Source organism: Spermophilus citellus, assembly GCF_964194105.1.
Source record: "Spermophilus citellus genome assembly, chromosome: X".
In the NCBI taxonomy this organism is placed as follows: domain Eukaryota; kingdom Metazoa; phylum Chordata; class Mammalia; order Rodentia; family Sciuridae; genus Spermophilus; species Spermophilus citellus.
The window spans coordinates 129,446,677-129,466,427 of NC_138190.1; the positions used below are offsets into that span (position 1 = coordinate 129,446,677).

The following is a 19,751-nucleotide window of genomic DNA, read 5'->3' on the forward strand; positions in this document are numbered from 1 at the left end:
AAACAACAAAACAACAAGTCAGTCAGTCAATAAATGGGCAAATTATCTGAACAGACACTTCTCAACAGAAGTAAAAATGGCCAATAAATATATGAAAAAAAAAATGCTCAATATCTTTAATATTGGAGAAATGCACAATAAGGGAAAAGGTAAAAACTGGAGAAAGGTACAATATGACTTCTTCTTAGCTCAGTCATAATGGTTACTATAAATAACAACAACAACAACAACAAATATTGATGAACATGTAGAAAAAAAGGAAGTCTTATAAATTACTGGTGGGAATGTAAATTAGTATAGCCACCAAGGAAAAAAGCATGGAGGTTCCTCAAGAGACTAAAAGCAAACTACTATATGATCCAGTTATCCTATTCCTGGGTCTACCCAATTGCAATAAAAATCAACATACAAAAGAGATACCTGCACATCTATGTGTACTGCAGCACTATTCACAGTAACCAAGATGTGGCATCAGCCTAGATATCTGTCAAAATAAATGGATAAAGAGAATATGGAATATATGCACAATAGAGTATTATTTAGCCATAAAGAAGAACAATACGCTGTCATTTGTAGAAAAAAATGGATGGAGCTGAAGGACATCACATTAAGTAAAACAAGCCAAACAGAAAGACAAGTATTACATGTTTTCACTCATATGTGGAAACAAAATAAAACAAAACAAAAAAAGATGACCTGAAAGAAGGGAGAAGGACATTGAGACTGGGTGAGAGGGGTAAACACAATTAGGGTGCAACACATGCAAGTATGTAAATGTTACTTGACACCCATTAATTTGTACAATTAATGAGTAAAAAATTAAAATAAATTATGGTGTCAAATATTTTTTAAAAACAGAATATAATATAGTTTTTAAAATACCCCTCCTTGTAATAAAACTGAAAAGTATGATATAAATTACCCATAATCCCATACTGAAAGAGAACAACAATAGCTTATCAGATTTCCTTCCTGTTTTTTTCTTATAAAAACATCTTGTCACATGGGTGACATCATGCTATATTATTTATATCCTGTTCTCATGTAACACTGCTAACATTGATTAAAAATTCTTCAGAAATGTTATTTTCAATGACTACATTCTATGACATCTTAAGGGCAGGTCAAAGTATAATACCTGCAGGGTGTTTATGCTTATTTTCAATTTTTAACTATCATAAATAATGCTGGGATAGCCGTGCTGTTAACACTCATCTCTATGCAGATATTTCTTTCCTTGGGATTCATATCCAGATGTAGAATTACTAAATCATTCAGACATATAGCCAAATTCGCTGCCTGAAAATGCATGTTTGAGTCATATTTATTATGAGTGTTCTAACTGCTCTGCTAAGAGGATGGAGATATGGGTGGGGACAATAAATGAAAAGGAACTGAAGTGCAACTGGCTTGGGAAAATTCTCTAGGTTAAACAGTTCAAGTCAGTGGTGGATTAAATAAGCCTTTTCTTTTTCAGGACAGACAAAATGCACAGAAAGGGGTGGGAAGAGATGATCAACAACATCCCAAACTCCCAGTCTAAAGCACAACAAACCAACAGAGTCAATAAAAGCAGTTCAGAGGAAACTCTACTATGTATTTACTCTCCTGCAAACAGATCGGCAGTTTCTTGCTGATGTCACGACTTCTGAAAAACTCCAAGCTAATTGCAGAGACCCAAAGAGTAAAAGTACTTTGGGCTCCAGAGGAGCTGCTCAAGGACTTTCAATCTGAGAGACAGCCAATGTTAGAGCCACAATTGGTCACACTTCAGATAACAACTCAAAAGGGAGAAAACCTTTGTCAATAGAGAAATGTGTGCGTGTTGTCTGAGCTCTTGATTTGATTAAAGTAAGCTGGCAGTGGCTCATTCTCATCAAGTTTCACAGAAAGAAAAGAATTAGCAAAAATACTGTTTTTTAGTCTCTTTCACATGGAAGGAAATGAAAATAGAATTGTAAAGGAAAGAGTAGCAGCACTTTCCAACTAAATTAAAGAGAATTAGCATGATCTGGAAGGAACACTGCATCTGCAGAGAGGCCAGGCAACCTCATGTCTTTCTCTGTATTTTGGTGACTACTCAGCCTGTGAAATGCTGCTCACTACACTAAAGCAGAGGTTTAATAAAGCAACAAGTCAAAAAAGTCTTAATAAACAAAATCTGAATCACAGATTAACAACCAATCCATGTTATGCTATACATTTCTATGACACACTTATTTTGAGGACATCTTAGACATTTTTCAACCTAAAAACCTCCCAAATGGTCTTCAGTAATTATAGCTGTGCAAAGGATAATAATACATCTTAAAAATACATATTTAAGTTCAGGGGTCTGGAAAATTCCACAAATTTTAGTTTGGCTGATGACCATGAAGCTTACTTAGGTGGACATGTTTTGTCTTTTAAGGTGAGCGGACACCTCATTTCCACTGAGGTCCTTACTTTTACAGGACTATGAATTCAAATGCCTTCAACTCACTGAGCCCCCACACTGGGTTTCCTACTGGCTTAATGAAGTAATGGCCAATATGAACTACAGAAAAAAATTCAATCAATGATTAAAATACGATTCAGCTAAAAGTCTGAAGAGTGCTTCATTCCCTGCCTCTGTAAAATGATAGGCAATGGGGGCGGGCTTGAGGGCTTAAGAGAAGGGTAACCACTCTGGTTTACAGAGCCCATGTAGATAGATGGGATAGACAATTATTTCTTTTATGTGTGTTTTAAGCTAATTCAGAAAATTTCTACTATTATTCAAGTTAACAAGCTGCAGGCTCATGGGAGGGTTTCAAAGACCTGGTGAGAGTAGCTGAGGGTTAAGAAACGATAGAGCAAAAAGAGAGGGTACCATACAGATGGCTAATTAACATCTTGTAAGACCTTTCACTAAAGCAGCTGGTCTAGTTACATGTTTAAAAGATTGAGAGAATTTTTAGAATTGAAAGGGTTTTTAGAGAGCATCTAGCTCAACCCCCTCATTTTATGGATGGAAAAACTGAGACCCAGTTAATTGCCCCGGGTTGCAGAAGGTTCACTGCAGAACCAGCCTGACAATCCATTGTGTTCTGCCACCCATCCAAAGGTGCTAAATTTGCTCTGATGACAAATTAAAAGTTTCTCCAGTATACTAGTATCTGACAACATCTCTATTTTCTTCTTTTATAATGCAAAATATCTAGGAAACAGTTTTGATTCAGGGAGATATTTAGTAATAATACTTCTTCATAGTTGTTATATCATTTTATCATAAATTTCAGACATTTTTAATATAGCAACTTTAATCACCATAACTTATTTAGGTTTTTTATTTAATTATGCTACTTTAAAAAAATAATTACTCTTACAAAATCCCAGATATTTTGGGATGAGTCCTTTTGCTGTGGTTCAAAACATGGATTATGCCTCACTTCTACTATTTCTATTCCTTTTACCAAGCAATTCTTCCTAACCCTCTTGAACTAAGTATTTGATTAACATATTCATGAGACAACTGACTCAGCTATGCTAATTAGAAATTCTACTATCAAAAACAAATTCCCAGAACTGGCCAACAGGGGGAGCAGTTAGCTCTGTCACTATCATGTTCTGGCTGTATGTCTACAGCTTATGAACATGCTAAGAAAGTTTATAATATAGAAAAACATTTAAGCAAGTCCTTAAACTCAGAGGTTCATATTTAGAACATAAGAAACCTGAGAATTCTGTTGGGTTATGGGGGTAGGAGGCCTACCAAAGGAAGCATTTCCTTGTACTTCACCCAGGTCTAAACATATATACACACATACATGGTTTATAATTTAAAACCTGATTTGTAGACTGTATAGTAGCCTGATAATTTGCAAATAATAGAAAATTTAAAGTATAAAACCAAAAAAAAATAAACTCAGAGATATTTCTCAAATCCAATGACTATCAAACATGCCAGGAGCTGATACCAGAACACTGGCATGGGGTCAATGAAGGCAGACTGATGGAAAACTAGGGCAATGGGATGATTTCTAGAAACAGAAGGTTAATTGCCTATAAGCCTTATTTTTATTGAAACATGTATTTAAAAAAATAATTTTTCTTGCCTTAGAAAGGAGAATTATCTCATAGGCATAGATAGATTTTGATGATATAGGAAGTTGTCTTAGCTCAGGGTTACCACTTGGAATTACACCATAGGTTAGACATCACTACAGATTCTCCATTGAAGTTGTCTCATCTAATATGTTTCTGTGTGTCCTTTGGCTATTTCCTCACTACAGATTCCTTATTACAGCTTTGTGCAACTTTTGCCCTATCTTGGTTCCCCATCTGCCATCTTGTTAGTCTGCCCAACTTCCTCTCCCATTCACATTACAGACCCAGGGTTTGGCTTTTATAATAGTTTAGACAATTCTTTGACCAAAAGCACCCACTCTTGGATTTCTGACCGTCAAGACATACCTAAAGCATTGAACTCAACATTCCTAGAACTTTACCCTTGAGAAGTGTTGGCAAGTCCTAATAGCCAGTCTTAAAAATCAGTCAGTCAATCCACGTAGCACCCATGAGAGGATTTTGGTTTGCTGGGTGCCAGTCAGGTTTTACCATTTAAAATTATTTTATCATCTCAAAAAAATCTAACTTCCAGAAAATGTGTGAAGTATTCTAGCTCTGTTCTGATCTCCAAACCAAACACATTTCTGCAACAACCCTGTCAAAAAATTTAAACAATGCTCATTAAATTTATTGGATATGCCATATTTTAACTAGAAATCAGAAAAAAAACAAACTGAAGTTTCATAATCATTTCTCTTGATAAGTTCTAAAACTGATAAAGGCACAATTTTAACATATTTGTTAACTGTGAAGCATGGTAAGAAAGGGCAAGAGAAACCGTTTTTCTGTCCTTTATAAAAACATATGCTAACACTTACTGATAAAGTTTCTCTGTATGGCTTTCCAAAAAAAACCCTACACATTGGAATCATAGGAGTAGTGCTATAAAACTATGGAGACGGGGGAAGAATAGCTAAGCCAGCAGGCCCATAGGCTAGGACTGTGGGCTCCACTCCAGAGACATGTCTAACAAGAAATAGAGTGACTTGGAGAAGGTGTCCTTGGAACTTGGAAACAACTTTATCTCTACTGAACCATGCTGCCAAGAGGAGAGCCATTTCTAAAGAGCAGGATTTTTGTTTCCTTCTGAATTCCATTATGAAGCCTCCAACTGGTAATTTTTAAATCTTAAGTTTTTCAAAGATGACCATCTAATTATCTAAGTTTGCTCCCCAGAATAAAAGGGAACATTTAGGTTATTAGCTTGAATGAGAAATGCAAGTACATACCATTTTTCCCAACATAATTTAACAATAGTTTCATGATCGAGAGATAGAAGTGGTCTAATAATGTATTCTGCCAATAACACCCATTTTCAAATGGGTGTTATTAAGATATTTCCACACAGCCTATGTGTAGGGAGGCTGGAGTGATAAGGAGGATATATAAATTTACTACCATCCACACAGGGAAAGGAAATAGAACTAATAAAAAGCACACTTTTGTATGCTTGAGAAAATGAGTAGGGTCACTGGTACATACTAAAACACACAGACAATATTTTAGTTCAACTACATTATAGGTTAAATGTGCTGTTGTGGTCTAGCCTGGAAATTTAACTAACACTTATTAAATCAGTTATAAGTTTCAAATAACGAATCTCAAAGCCAACATTTGAAATACAACCTGTTCTATAGCTAGGGACTGTCTTATCAGCTATATCAAATCTAATTTAGTCTAACTTCTCACCATGGTAACGAGCCCTTTGCAGAAATACTCAAAGACATTTCACATCCAGAAAATTTGCCTTGTACTTCTTCACCACACATAATGTCAAGAAAAGCATGCTTCAAAGGTACTATGTAATTAGAATGGCCTTTAAAACAGGCACAAAGGAAATCATTCCTATTAAAATTAAATCTACTTCACAACAATCTTCATACTGAGTGAGCAGCACCAAAGAAAAGAATCCTGAGGTGTTTTGGACCTCATATTCTATTTTTAAAAGTCTGTTTTCTATAACATTGCTTCAGATCAGATTGAAGTACCTCTCATTTGGCTCATATTGGATATTTTTTTCACTATTAAAGGAAAGTGTGCCTGTGAGAAGCCACGTCTGGCACAAGGGATTAGAACGGGCTCTGTTGTGGCTTTCCATGGAAAGAGTGTGCCAGACCCCTGCTAATAATGAAGCTAGGGAGGAAGCCTATCTTAATGAAGACCATAGTATGGTAACCACCTCTTGGTTGCTACTGCATGGACACTCAGGAACTGAGCTTTAATCCTGTGTTCTGCAGAGTTTCTAGAATCCTACCTGTCTTTGAGGATCCATTTAATTTGAAGACTAGCATCTGTAGACTCTCTATGCCCACTTTGACAGTCTTCAGATGCCTGCTTTTTATTAGGAAGTTCTTTTTTTAATAAGTGACTTGCGTCAACACTATGCTGTGTTTACCCAAGAAAATAAAGCATTTAAATTAAAGAAATCTATTTTTTGGTTTCTTGTGACTGTATTTCCACAATGACTACTATACAGATTCATGTGCATCCAAAATGATTCTAGCAATAAAGCTGCAGGGCTTACTTGCACCTGGAAGCCAACAAAAAGAACATCTTGAGATAAAACTTAAGCACCAAGGGAACAGAGGAGCTCTGAAAAAGCAATCATACAAATTGAACTGTCAGCTCTTAAGTGTGACTTGAATAACATACCATCAAACTTCTTGTAACGGGAAGCAAAGACGGCTTGCAAATGATTGCACTGTTCGCTGACCACACTTTTGAAATCATCTTTACTTTGCAGGCTGTACTTCTCCTCCATCTCTTGAGAGCAGCAGGTATAACCCTGGGGACAGATCTTCAAATGATCACCTGGAAGATCAAAAGTAGGACAGTCAGTCTCTATCATCATCCATCAAGTCCAAGAGGGAAGGGTTTGATTTAGGTGCATTCATGCTGCTGCTTTTCAGTCTGTGAGGTTTCTGCAGAGGCCTAGACATCATGTATATTGAAAAAAATCTCATGATGCCTAAAAGCATTTATTTCCTTCTTGAAAACAATATAATAAAACTCACTCCAAAAGACCCAAGAGCCTTCCAATCAGGGAGACGGATAAACCACAGACCACTCAGTGTGACCAATAAAAGGAACAGCATTCATTATCAATCAAAGTCTCTTTTATGTATTTGCTGAGATTTTATGAAAAATACTATATAAATACAAAAATGAGACACGGTTTTTCTGGATTTTGGAGTTTATGTTCCAAAAGAGACAATATGTGATAATAGCCAAAGACTGAGCAAATATATGAGCACAAGTTAAAATGGGGAAGTGAAGGGATTTGTACATTTCAAGGAGTTGTCAGCACAGAGGAATTTGAGCAAGATAATCTGAGTCTATGATAAATCACAAAGAGGTGATAGTAAATGGCCCTTGATTTCAAGATTTTCTGCCCAGCATCTGTACAAATGTTAAAGACTATCTTACAATTCTGTATGGTGCAGCCACTCATCCCAATATAGACTAGTAGATTCTAATAAATGTAAATCTTTCTATAGTGATGCAGCCCTAAAAGTCAAGGAAAATGTCAAAGACACATCACCTCACAGCAGCCCAAGCCATGAAGTACCTCCCTCCTTTACATCAACTGCATTATGCTTGTAGTTTGTAGCTAAAGGTTTGGACAGGTTCTTTCTATATGCCCCAGAGTTCCCTCACTGTTCCTCCTCTGTCACAAAACAAAAATTGTATTTTGAAGAGACAATGAGTCTCTCCTCATAGTAACTAATCAAAAATCAGCCCCAACAGCTGGACGTGGTGTGGTGGTGCATGCCTGTAGTCCTGGATACTTGGAGGCTAGGGTAGGAGGATCACAAGTTTGAGGCTAGCCTCAGCAACTTGGAAAGACCCTGTCTCGAAATTTAAAAATAAATAAATAAAGAGGGTTGGGGGGTGTGGCTCAGTGGTAGAGTTCCCCAGGTTCAGTCTTCAGTACCACAAAATTAAAATAAACAACACTAATTGGCATAGTATAATTTTGTACATGTTTACAAACATTCACTTTGACCATGCCTTCTGCTATTGCTACCCATATTCCATGTAAGACAAAAGTGATTTGAAAAGAACCAAGATCTTAGAAATGTTAAGCATGTCTGTTGTCCCAACTACTTGGAGACAAAGGCAAAAGGGTCACTTGTGCCCAGGACTTTGTGGCCAGCCTAGGAAATGTAGCAAGACTCCACCTAAATAAAATCTCAATAATGAGTTTACTGAAGACATATAAACCTGTCAATGGTAAGTGTGCTTAATAAATAAAGGGTTACAGAATGAAGAGCATATCTTTCAAACAACACTGACCATGTGGAACAAAATGGGACATAAACTGGCCATTACTGCCACTTGGCTGTGTGTACTTACAGGAATTGGGCCTTCACCTAACACAGATGCCAAAGGAGCTCTGTGTCTGGGTGAGGGTATATCAGGAAAGATTAATTTGGCAACTTATTATAAGCAGATTACCAACAGTACTTATGCAAATAATTATAAAATCATATGTGTTCCACATTATTCTTACTTCTAACACAATAAGGGCAGGAGGAGAATAGAAGTGCAGTAAATTAGATAATAGGGAATGAGGAACAGAGGGGGACAGGAAAAGGAAAGACAGTGGAATGAATCCAACAGTTTCCCCATGTACATATATGAAAATACAATGAATCCTGTACATCCATAATAATGGGGTCCTAACTAGAATAAAATATATTCCATGCTTGGATAATTTTATCAAAATGGACTCTGCTGTCATGTATAACTAAAAAGAATGAATAAATTTTTTTAAGTAGGGAAAATGTTACTTCTAGAAACAATGAGTATTCAGTATTAAAGGTTAATATTTGAATAAGTTCCCTATCCAGAAACTTCTAAGTTTCTTTTGGCATTTCTGAAAACTTTGGTCAACAGCTAATTCAACTAACTCTCCACCCCCACAAAAAAAAAATCATATATATATATATATATATATATATATATATGAATGAGAAAAAGGTACTGTTTAGAGCTATGAAGTTACAGAATATCTCAGAACTCCTTGGTAAAAGACTTGGTAAAAGAAAGACCGGTTACTAAAGCTCAGTTTTATGGACACACCTTTGTTACAACCAAAACAAAAGTCCCTCCTCTCTGGCTTAACAACTTTGCAGTAGGACTTTAGCCCAGGCCACATAATTAACAGGGAAATACCCAGTTGTCTCTTGGTTTCAGGGTTAAGAATTTCCGCTGTTAGTTAGTCTTAACACATAAAACAATATCAAGGACTCCAAGCATATAGTGCTGTAGCTGTATTAAATAATAAATATCACACTCATATCCCACATAGAAAGTTAAACAGGATGCTCAGAATGAGAACTTAGCAATTAAAGTAAATTACTTCACAAAAGGGAGTAGATACTTTCTTAAGATTGTTACAGGCAACTGGCTGGGGTTGTGGCTCACTGGCAGAGCCCTCGCCTAGCATGTGTGAGGCACTGGATTCTATTCTCAGCAACACATATAAATAAATAAAATAAAGGTCCATTGACAACTACAAAAAATATTTTTAAAAAATGATTGTCACAGGCTAAAATTCATTCTAGTACAGGTTGGTTTTCTATTCCTTGCAAAGTTTACATTCTGAAATGTATTGAATTTCCAAAGCAAAACAATTTATGAGTTTAGAAAGTCATCTATGTTCACCAAATCTTAACAGACTTCACACATATAATAAAGGATCATTTATTTGAAACTATGAAAATAGGCTTCTAAGTTCAAGGAAAAAGATCTCCCTTCCTAATATGCACGTGCATGAGGGCGTGTACACAACCTGAAGTCAGAAAATATTAAACGACATCAGGAAAGAATCATTTTCTTCAGTTTAGGTGTTAGACACTGAGAGGTTTAAGTCTACCCACAGAATTTTACACTGAGGATACACCCTTCAAAAATGGGCAAAAGCAATAAAAGTTTTACTGGTAACCTGCTGAAAGCAGACAGCACCGTTTACACTGGCACACATAAAAGGCCCCAGCATGGCCCAGGGCACTCCACCCATCTCATATCCACCAAGGCCTTCAGGAGGACTTTATGGAGACCTGCTTATACTTTAACACTGGAGAGCATCTGTGTTTTGGCAATACCTAACAGAAAAGAAAACAGTGCACTTTCATCTAAGAGATCTTCCCAGGAAGACTTAGTGTCATGGTGAAAGGCTTGTCCCAGGTAAAGAATGACAACAGGGTAGGTACTTGGCTGCTTCAGCTTGCAAAGTCATCTTCCTCTCAGTACAAAATTCTCACTCCAACATGCTACTTTTGGCCACAGAGCCTCAAGCGCACCACTTATTCTGTCTGCATTTATTGGAAGCATTACCTGAAAATGTAATTTGCCATTTTTGTCAAAAGCCCTGAGACATGCAGTTCAAGACACACTTGTGAATTAAATCCCAAGACATACTTAGGCTACTGGGGATTCGGTGCCACAACCAGTTACTGCTGATGAGATATACAAGAAGGAAAAGGGGAAGAGTTATAGTTCATTTGAAAACGGAATTACAGCTCTATGTTCTGGTAAGAATCTCTGAGAACTCAAGTAACCTGAGTTATTTTAAAACCTGAATATTTCAGGGCTGGGGGTGTAGTTCAGCGGCAGAGCATTTGCCTAGTCTGCATGAAGCCCTGGATTCAACCCCAGCACTGCAAAGATAAAAATAAAAATAAAAAACCTTGAGTATTTCTACTTTAAGCACCCAAAAGGGTTTATTTTGAGAACCAAAATTCACATATTTTTTGAAAGACATTCTATGTGTTTGAGACTGCTTTTGAAGGCAGTGTCTGAATGAAAAATGTTTTATCTTTCTGGAGATCTCCTTTCTAAACCCAGTGATCCTATGGATGTATTTAAGAAAAATGACACCACTTTTCCTTTAGGCCAAGAGCTGAACACCAGGACAAGGGAATCAATATGGCACCATCAGACAGGGCTTGCACATTTATTTGTTTGTTTATTTAGTTAGTTACTTAATTAGTTAGTTATTTACTTGGTGGTGGTGGTGGGGATAAAACCCACAGCCTTGTGCATGCTAGGTAAGTGCCCTCCCAATGAGTATTCTCAGTCCATGTGCACTTTTTAGAAGGGACCTAGGTGACCCTGACATACACCTTTCATTAAGAATTATAGCTGAGGGGCTAGGGTTGTGGCTTAGTGGTAGAGCACTTGCCTCATACATGTGAGACACTGGGTTTGATCCTCAGCACCACTTAAAAATTTACATAAATATTGTGTCCATCTACAACTTAAAATTTTTTAATTAAAAAGAGAGAGAATTATAGCCGAGCTGGACATGGTGGCACATATCTGTAATCTCAGTGACTCAGAAGGCTGAGGCAAGAGGATCATAAGTTCACAGCCAGCCTCAGCAACTCAGCAAGGCCCTAAGCAATTCAGCAGGACCCTGTCTCTAAATAAAATATTAAAAGGGTGGGGATGTGGTTTCGTGGTTAAGTCCCCCAGGTTCAATCACTAGTAACAACAACAACAACAACAAAAGCCACACACACACACACCACATAGAGAGTTGGGAAGCTTCAGGGATTGAACCACAGAAGAGCTGGGAACAGCAGCTCACCACTGAATCCAGTAACCCAGTGAACAGTTGGTTATGATCTATAACTGTCATCTGTCTCCCCTATTTCCCTAATTCAGTCTCCTGCTGGATATACATAGTTTATTATCCATGTAGCTCTTCTAGTCCCTTCTAATTCGCTTGTCTGCTTCCCACTCTTTCTTTACTCACATTGTTCTTTTTTTACTCCACCCCACCTCTTTAACTACACATAATATGAAACTGAAGGTTTTTTTTTTTCTATTTGTTGTACTTGCTGAGAGTTCCTTGTTCTTAATTTTAAAAGCAGGTGAATTGAATGCTTTATGGTTTTCTAAGGAAGCACCTAAATTAAGTTGCTTTTTGTACATGGCCCTTGATTAGTTTTTTACTTTGTGGGTCAGTACCCCTCAATAGAAAAAAGGTCCCCCGGCCCTGTCCTAGGAGGCTTGGATGGGATTCAATGAAGCGTGCTTTTAAAGCTTAACTCTATGGCATTAAAAAAAAAAAATCACTGGAAAGAGCCAAACTTTTTTCAATCGCGCCAGCTCTATGTAATTTCTCTTTAGTCTTAATATCAATGCCTTAGTTTTCAAAGATGAACAAAGACAATCACAATAAATTACTATTCGATCCTGCTGAGTGTGTATTGGTTCTTTTTTTTGTGAAGGACTTCAAATCAATGGTTAAAGAAGAAGGCATTGAATATGAGGAATCTATTCCTTTAACAATGCTCTGTACAAGTGTGCTTTCTCACTTTATCTCATTTGCTCTTCACACCAAAGGCTGGATCTGATATACAAATGGGGTGCATCTAATGTCTGTTTATTTTCAGTTGCTCATAACCCAGCTCTCCTTAGAAAATGTTGTAAATGGTGGTCAGGTTCTCAAGTCGGCCTTCAGCTTATTGACTACTAATGTGACTTCTTTCAACTCTATTGAACACACCATTTTCTACATCTCTTCCAGAAAATTCATTTTCAAATCTAGCTCAATGCCACGAAAATAGCTCTCCAATCCCCACACTTTTTGTGGTATAAGGGAAGACAGTAATAGAAGAATACTTAGATTTGCCACTAAGGTGTTAGCTTTCTGTACCTGCAGGAGACAAAGTAAATCTCTAGGGATTATTCCTCCAGTGTCTTACATGGAGAAAATGACAGTCAGAAATCCTTCCAAGACACTAGCAGAGAATTCAGCCTTGCTCGCACCACTGTGATTTGTAGGGCAGACGTTCTCTTTACCCAAATCAATTTCACCAATAAGGCAACCAAATGCCTTTGAGAAACAAAGAGACGCAAACTGTACCCTAAGGGGAAGAGGCTACAGTGAGGCACATTTGAGAACAGTCTGGAAACATTTGTAAACTGCAAATGTAAGAGGCTATGATTTTGCATTGGCTTTTCTTGAAGTAACCCAAGCTTTACTTGGGTTATGAAGAAAAATCCGGCTCTTTTATGAGACAAAGAAAAAGCATCTTTTATACTCTGATCAGCTCCTAAAGTTCTGAACAAAAACACATTTCCGAAAACATATACTAAGTGTCAGATGGGGGGAAGAAGTAAAGTACCTCTTTTTTGCAGCTGGTTCAGGGTGATTTCTGATTGAAGATGAGAATGCAAAGAATCTGAGCATACCAAGCAGGAACTGAATAGTATGCGTATGTGATGGTGAATGGATGGCAACCAAACATAATATTTAAATGATCATTAAAAGCAAAGTGTCTGGGGCTTGGGGTGTGGCTCAGTAGTAGAGCGTTTACACAAGGTCCTGGATTTCATTTCTAGCAACAACAAAAAAATTAAAAAGAAATAAAATAAAAAGAACAAAGTCCCGGGAACCTAAGGAGACATGACAATGAAATATAATGTGGTGTCCTGGATGAGATTCTGGAACAGAATGACATCAGGGAAAAATCTAAGGAAATCACACAAAAACTTGTATGTGAAAGTTCCTAGGAACACTATTCATAATAGCCAAATTTCCATCAACAGATGAATGGATAAACAAAATATGACATTTATAATAGAATATTATTCAGTGTAGAAGTAATGAAGTTCTGATATGTTACAACATGGCTGAACCTCAAACACACAGCCAGTCACCAAAATCTATATTGTATAATTCCATTTGCATAAAAATGTCCAGCATAAGCAAATGTAAAAAGAGAAGGTCAATTAAAGGTTGCCTAGGGCTGGGAGGAGGGATGGGAGGAAAGTGGGGGGTGATAGCTAAAAGGTGTGGAGTTTGCTTCTGAGATGATGTTCTAAAATTTGATTTTGGTGATGGAAGTAAAATCAAATTTTAGAACATCATCTTAGAAGTTTATCAAAAACCACCGCATACTATATAAATGGGTGAATTATTTGTTTATGAATTATATCTCAGTAAAATTGTTAACAAATCAAAAAACTTAAGAAAATTAAAAGAAAGTATGGATTATAATGCCTCTATGCTGATTCTTCAATTGTGACCGATGCACTGCACAAATGTGAAGTGTTAATAATGGGGATTAATTTTAAGAGGTGAATATAGAAAACTTTCTATGCTATTTTTCCTACCTCTGTAAATATAAACCTCTTCAACTAATATAAAAAGTTTATTTTAAAAATAAAAAGCGGGCTGGGGATGTGGCTCAAGTGGTAGTGCGCTCGCCTGGCATGCGTGCGGCCTGGGTTCGATCCTCAACACCACATACAAACAAAGATGTGTCTGCCGAAAACTAAAACATAAAATATTAAAAATTCTCTCTCTCTCAAAAAAAGGGGTACTTCCTGTGCTTTCAAACTTTAAAAAAAATAAAAATAAAAAGCAAGTGTTGGCTTTCAAAGTTAAAGAGGATAAATCTATGTGGCCGGGGGGGAAAAAACTTTCATCCTACTTTCAAAAAAATAAAAATACTTAACATAATTCTAATATTGGGGAGCTACATCAAACTATTATTTGCTGAGGCAATTTTCCTAATCCATCAATTGCTGCTTTACCCTTTTCCTAATTTTTTTTTATTTGTTTTGAAAGTAAAACAATTCCTTGTTGTTGGGTCTAAAGCATTACCAAAATAGTTTCTGTTCACTTCTTAGAACTAAATTCACATAGCTACAAAGCGAGCTAAAGTGCAGGTTGCTATATAACTCCAGCCCCTCTAAGCTACCTAAGAACCCCATGAGGAATATACAATGCTCTGCTTCATGGGAACAAAGAAAGAAAATCTCTGAAGGTTTTGAATAATCCCAGGGGGTGGGGGAACGTATACATTAATCCATCTTCCCCACTTCCAAAAAGGAGTGAAATTACTGCATATAATATGCTATGCACATCGAAAGCCTGAAGTCATCTGACTTAAACCTTAATAATAAAGTGCATAAATTACAGTCATTATGCAGATGTATGATTTGAGATCACCTACCAATCAGTAGGAGAAATGCAGCTAGTTAGCATTTTGCAAAACCTTGCCAAAATATAGCTCTGGAGGGCTTAAGACTGCCAATTATTTTAGGTCCACTAATCCTGCAAGGTAGGCTAAGGAAGGCCAATCCAAAACACATACATTTCAAAAATCGGTTTTATTATGTTTTTCTAAGAATAACTTTGTATAAGCATAGTTGGAAGGTAAGGCTATTACTTTAAAACTCCACACTTCATTTCAGCAAGCTTACAATAGCATTCCAGTTAGAAATCAAGCAGGGCTTCTTACTGCTTCTTAAATGATAAGTGAATTATAAGCTGGTTATTATCTGTTGATCTAAGATCTCCATTTTAACTGCATCTAAGGTTTACTGAATGAGTAAACCAAAGAAAGTGAGTGGCCTGAAATGCACACTTCTGTGTTTCAGGCACCTTGTGTTTCCAAAACCTCTGAGCAGCTAGAGCAACTGCATCTATTTTGCACACTTAAAACCACTACCTCCAGGGCAGGGGTTGTGGCTCAGTAGTAGAGCACTTGCCTAGCACACGTGAGGCACTGGATTCAATCCTTAGCACCACATAAAAATAAATAAATAAAATAAAGGTATTGTGTCCATCTGCAAAAAATTATCTCTCTCTGTGTATGTATACGAACCACTACCTCCTCCAGGACTGAAGAAAAAGAATAATTCTAGCTATTAACCCCAAACTCCTCAACAATTCTCAGACTCTGATAGATAATTCCTAAACAGTCAGTGCTAATAAAGGCCCAGAGAAATGCATAGAGGACCTTCCTTTGGGATACAGCCAGGGGCAGGCAGGAAAGATCTTTTCTGTCAATGATTCAAGTGCGCATACCTTGCTGGCATCAATTGAGAATTTCATTCAAATACTAATTTATAGTTTTCACTGAGTTCATAATTTAACAGAATGCCTGGGAATAAATAAATGATTCCAAATGCCTCAATGGACTTCAAAATCATACAAATGATTTGAAAGAGCCACATGTGAATTTCATTCCTTTAAGGGGAAAAGAAAATACAAAGACTGAGAATATGTGTTACATGGTGCTTGTGAAATTAAGATTTCCACAACTCTACTCAACATATTTCTTATTTTCTCCACTGTTTTCATGTTCCTCACCCCCCCATCTCTGAGACTTCCTTTCTATAGAGAGGCCACAGAGAGACTGAAATTCACAAGATTGATCACATCTGTTATAGCAACTACAAATAAACAGCCTAGAGAGAAAACACTGTTGGCTAGGACATGTGTTCCTTTGGTGCCCAACAGTATCCCTTGAATCAGTGTCCCCAACCCATACATCATAATGCCTGGTAGATGGAGGATTGTGCAGGGCCATTTTTAAGACAGCTGATCAGACCAGTCTCAGAGGGTCAAGGGGGTGGGGTGGGAGGCTGGTCACCAGCAACTTGCACTTCCTCTGCATCCCCTGTGATTGCCACTGTGGGCGGTCTCCAGTGCAATCCCAGAAGACTTCAGAGAAAGGGAAAGGAAGAAAGTATTCTCAGGAAAAACATTGGAGACACTCCTTCCCTCCTCCCTGCAGGGGTCTGACTGACTTCCAACAGGGAGCGATTTTCCTTATTATTTCCAAATAGTCTCTAAAGAAGCCCCAGGATCCCCATTCCATCGCCATGTAAGTTTCACAGCAAGATGGGAAAAGGTCAGCAGCTGAGTTTACTGTATCAAGAGTAGAAGAAAATGTAGTGAGCATGTGAGATGGTGCACAGATGTCAGACACTTGCTCCAGTGCAATTACTAATGCATTTCATTTTATACACATTTTCAAGGGTTGTGAGAGCATGAAAATTTTTAACATTGAATTCATTTGTTTTTTAGTAATTGGTTTCAGCTTGGGAAAAGGGAAGCTAAAAAACTGCCTTTAAATTCTCTCTTTCCCCTTTTGGATGCTGGGGATGGAACCCGGGACCTTGTGCATGCTAGGCAAGTACTATACCACTGATATATTCCCAGCCCCTGACTTCTCTTAATCCTTGCTTTCATTATATACCTAAAATTCTGCCCCCTCAATATAGTATGAGAAGAGAGTTTCAGTATTCTGCCTAGAAAAAATACACCAAAAGAATAACATATTCATCTATCATGAATTCTCTACAAGATATTTCTTCAAATAGCAAGTTTTACACACAGTGATAGCAAAATTAGCTTGCCCATGTAAAGTAAAACAATTCCGTAACATCAAATTTCAAGCCCCACAAACAATTCTTTAGAATTCTAGCCAGGCATCAATGAAATGGTGAAGGGGGAAAAACATTTTTGTTTTCAATGTTTATGCTTAATTACATCCCTTAAAACCCACTTTCACAAAATTCTTGTTAAAAGGCAAAGTTATAGCTCTCTCTAGTACAGATCTGTACTGAGGGACTCTTATTTAATCCCAGTTCCCATGAATGTGGACATGAGCCACAGCTGAACAGGGCTGAATTTTGTAACAGAGGGGAAAAAAAGATCTTCTGAACCTTAGCAAGAGCAGATGAGAAGAGGCAGAGCCTTCCTCAAACTCCCCCTTGGTTTTGCAAGGCTGGGTTTCCCCAACCTTCCCAATTGGCCACGAAAAGTTCTTAAGTAGCTTATTACCCAATATGAATCATGCCATTTCCAGTTTTTTTTAAAGCCCTTCTCCTCACCACTATCTACCACCCTAGTACCTAGGCCTTCCACCCCCTCCCACCCCTGGGGTGCACACCTTGAATTATGCCCATTAAATGGGCTTTTTACAACTTGAAATCAAGGTTTTCTTGACACACATAAAGGTTTCAATGCACTTTCTCTTCTGGGTAGTTGCCAGGAGCTTTAAGAAAAACTTGTCTCAGTACTAATTTTGGAGAGAACACTACTGCTGATTTTGCTGTCCAGAGAATTACCTACTTATCCCCTCCCCTTTACTTCCTACTTCAAAGTCAATCATAATATTTGATGGACAATCTTAGAATTTGGTAGGGATGCCAGTTATTCTGAGTTTCCTTCACTTGGTGTGAAAGCCCATGAAAAGCTTTTTGAAAGCCTAAACAGATCACATGTACCAGTTTCCCTTTGTCTATATATCCATTAGCCCTATGAAAAACACAAGGACATTAACAAAGCATAAATTCCCCACATAGAAATCAGGATGCTTTTCCCAGAAGACTGAAATAGTTAAAGTTTTCCATGTTCTCAACATTTAGTATAGATTTTACCAGCTTGCCTTTATTACTGAGGCACTCCATATTTGATTGGGATTTTTCTTCTTTTGGCATTGCTGGAGATTGACTGGGATTTATCTATTAGCTCCTTGATATCATTCGATACCCCAATCCCAACTTTCAGAACCTTTCCTTTACAATCAGACCTGCTGATTAATTTGTTCATTAAAATTAGAAAATCCAGTACATTTACCACTTCTTGACCTAGTTCCTTCAACTAGTCCACCTCAAGAGATTATCTGGGAATAGAACTCTCTTCCCTAACATTCTTCCCAAATCTACAAAGCATTGATTTATTTCTCCCAAACTAATCTTTGACCCAATTTGACAACACAAAAACATTGTTGGTGCTTAATGCAATATTTATCAAGTACCTCTTATATGCCAGATGCCATCTATCAGTGCCAAAAATACAAAAAGCCTGGTTTCTGCCCTCTTGAAACTCACAAGATGAAGAGATATAGATTTTATTGTTGTTCTATAGGCTTTTCTCTGTCCTTACTCTGTAATCTGAATTCTGCCACCATCCCTGCTCATATATTTCTGAGGTTCTCTGATCTTATTGTGGGAAAACTCAAGTCCAAAAGACAGGAGGTGAGATTGTACTACATCAGGTAAATCCCTCCAACCCATGGTTCTCATTCCAGGTCTTGAACAGATATGTTATCAGAGGTGCCTTTGGACAAAATGGAAAAGATTCACACACTTGAATGTAATCTATACATTTCCAGGTATGTTGTGTCCAATTTTAGAGTCATCTAAAAACTACAGAAGACATTAGCTTGGCCTCAGAGCAGAATTTAATAATGAGACTTCTTGCTATTTCATTCATTTGGCCTGACCAATGGTGACTAAACATTCAACTTAATTTTAAAAACATCAAACATGTTAACAGTTTGGTTTTTGAGAGCCCTAAATCTGGTCACTTGATGATGAGTTTGCCTGAAATTGTTACTTGGATAGTCAACAGATCACTGGAGTGGCTAACTTCAATTTTTGCAGCTGACACCCCACCAGAGGAGCTTCTATGCCCTAGAGTGACTGAAATATCAAATGACAAAGCAATGGAAATACCACCTGATTTTTCTCCACCATACTAGGAATAATCCCTGTTTGTTCTTGGCTCTGGAAACTGTGGATTAAAAAGTCCCTGCCAGGCATGGTGGCATATACCTGTAACCCAAATTACTGGGGAGGCTGAGGCAGGAGGATGGCAAGTTCAAGTCTAGTCTGGGAAATAGCTCAGTGATAGGGTGCCCCTGGGTTCAATCCCCAGTATCACAAAAAATATATATACATACATATATAAAAGGTTCCTGAAGTCAAGTCAAAGTATTAATTCATGAGCTGGGCTGCTATGACAGCCATATATTATTTTCTTCTGGTTTCTTAAATGCTACAGAAAGGGAAAAATAAAGACAGATTTGGGGTATTAAATTAAACTATTAATGTGTTTA

At 37.4% G+C, this 19,751-nt stretch overlaps 1 protein-coding gene across 1 annotated transcript in view; it reads right to left on the minus strand.

Annotated features, from left to right (window-relative positions):
- GPC4 (glypican 4) overlaps nucleotides 1-19,751 on the minus strand; it is a 112,506-nt gene that overhangs the window by 31,160 nt on the left and 61,595 nt on the right. Inside the window, exon 2 of the mRNA XM_081276855.1 lies at nucleotides 6,742-6,900. Coding sequence (XP_081132981.1) covers nucleotides 6,742-6,900 — 159 coding nt within the window. The remainder of the gene's footprint in view (nucleotides 1-6,741; nucleotides 6,901-19,751) is intronic.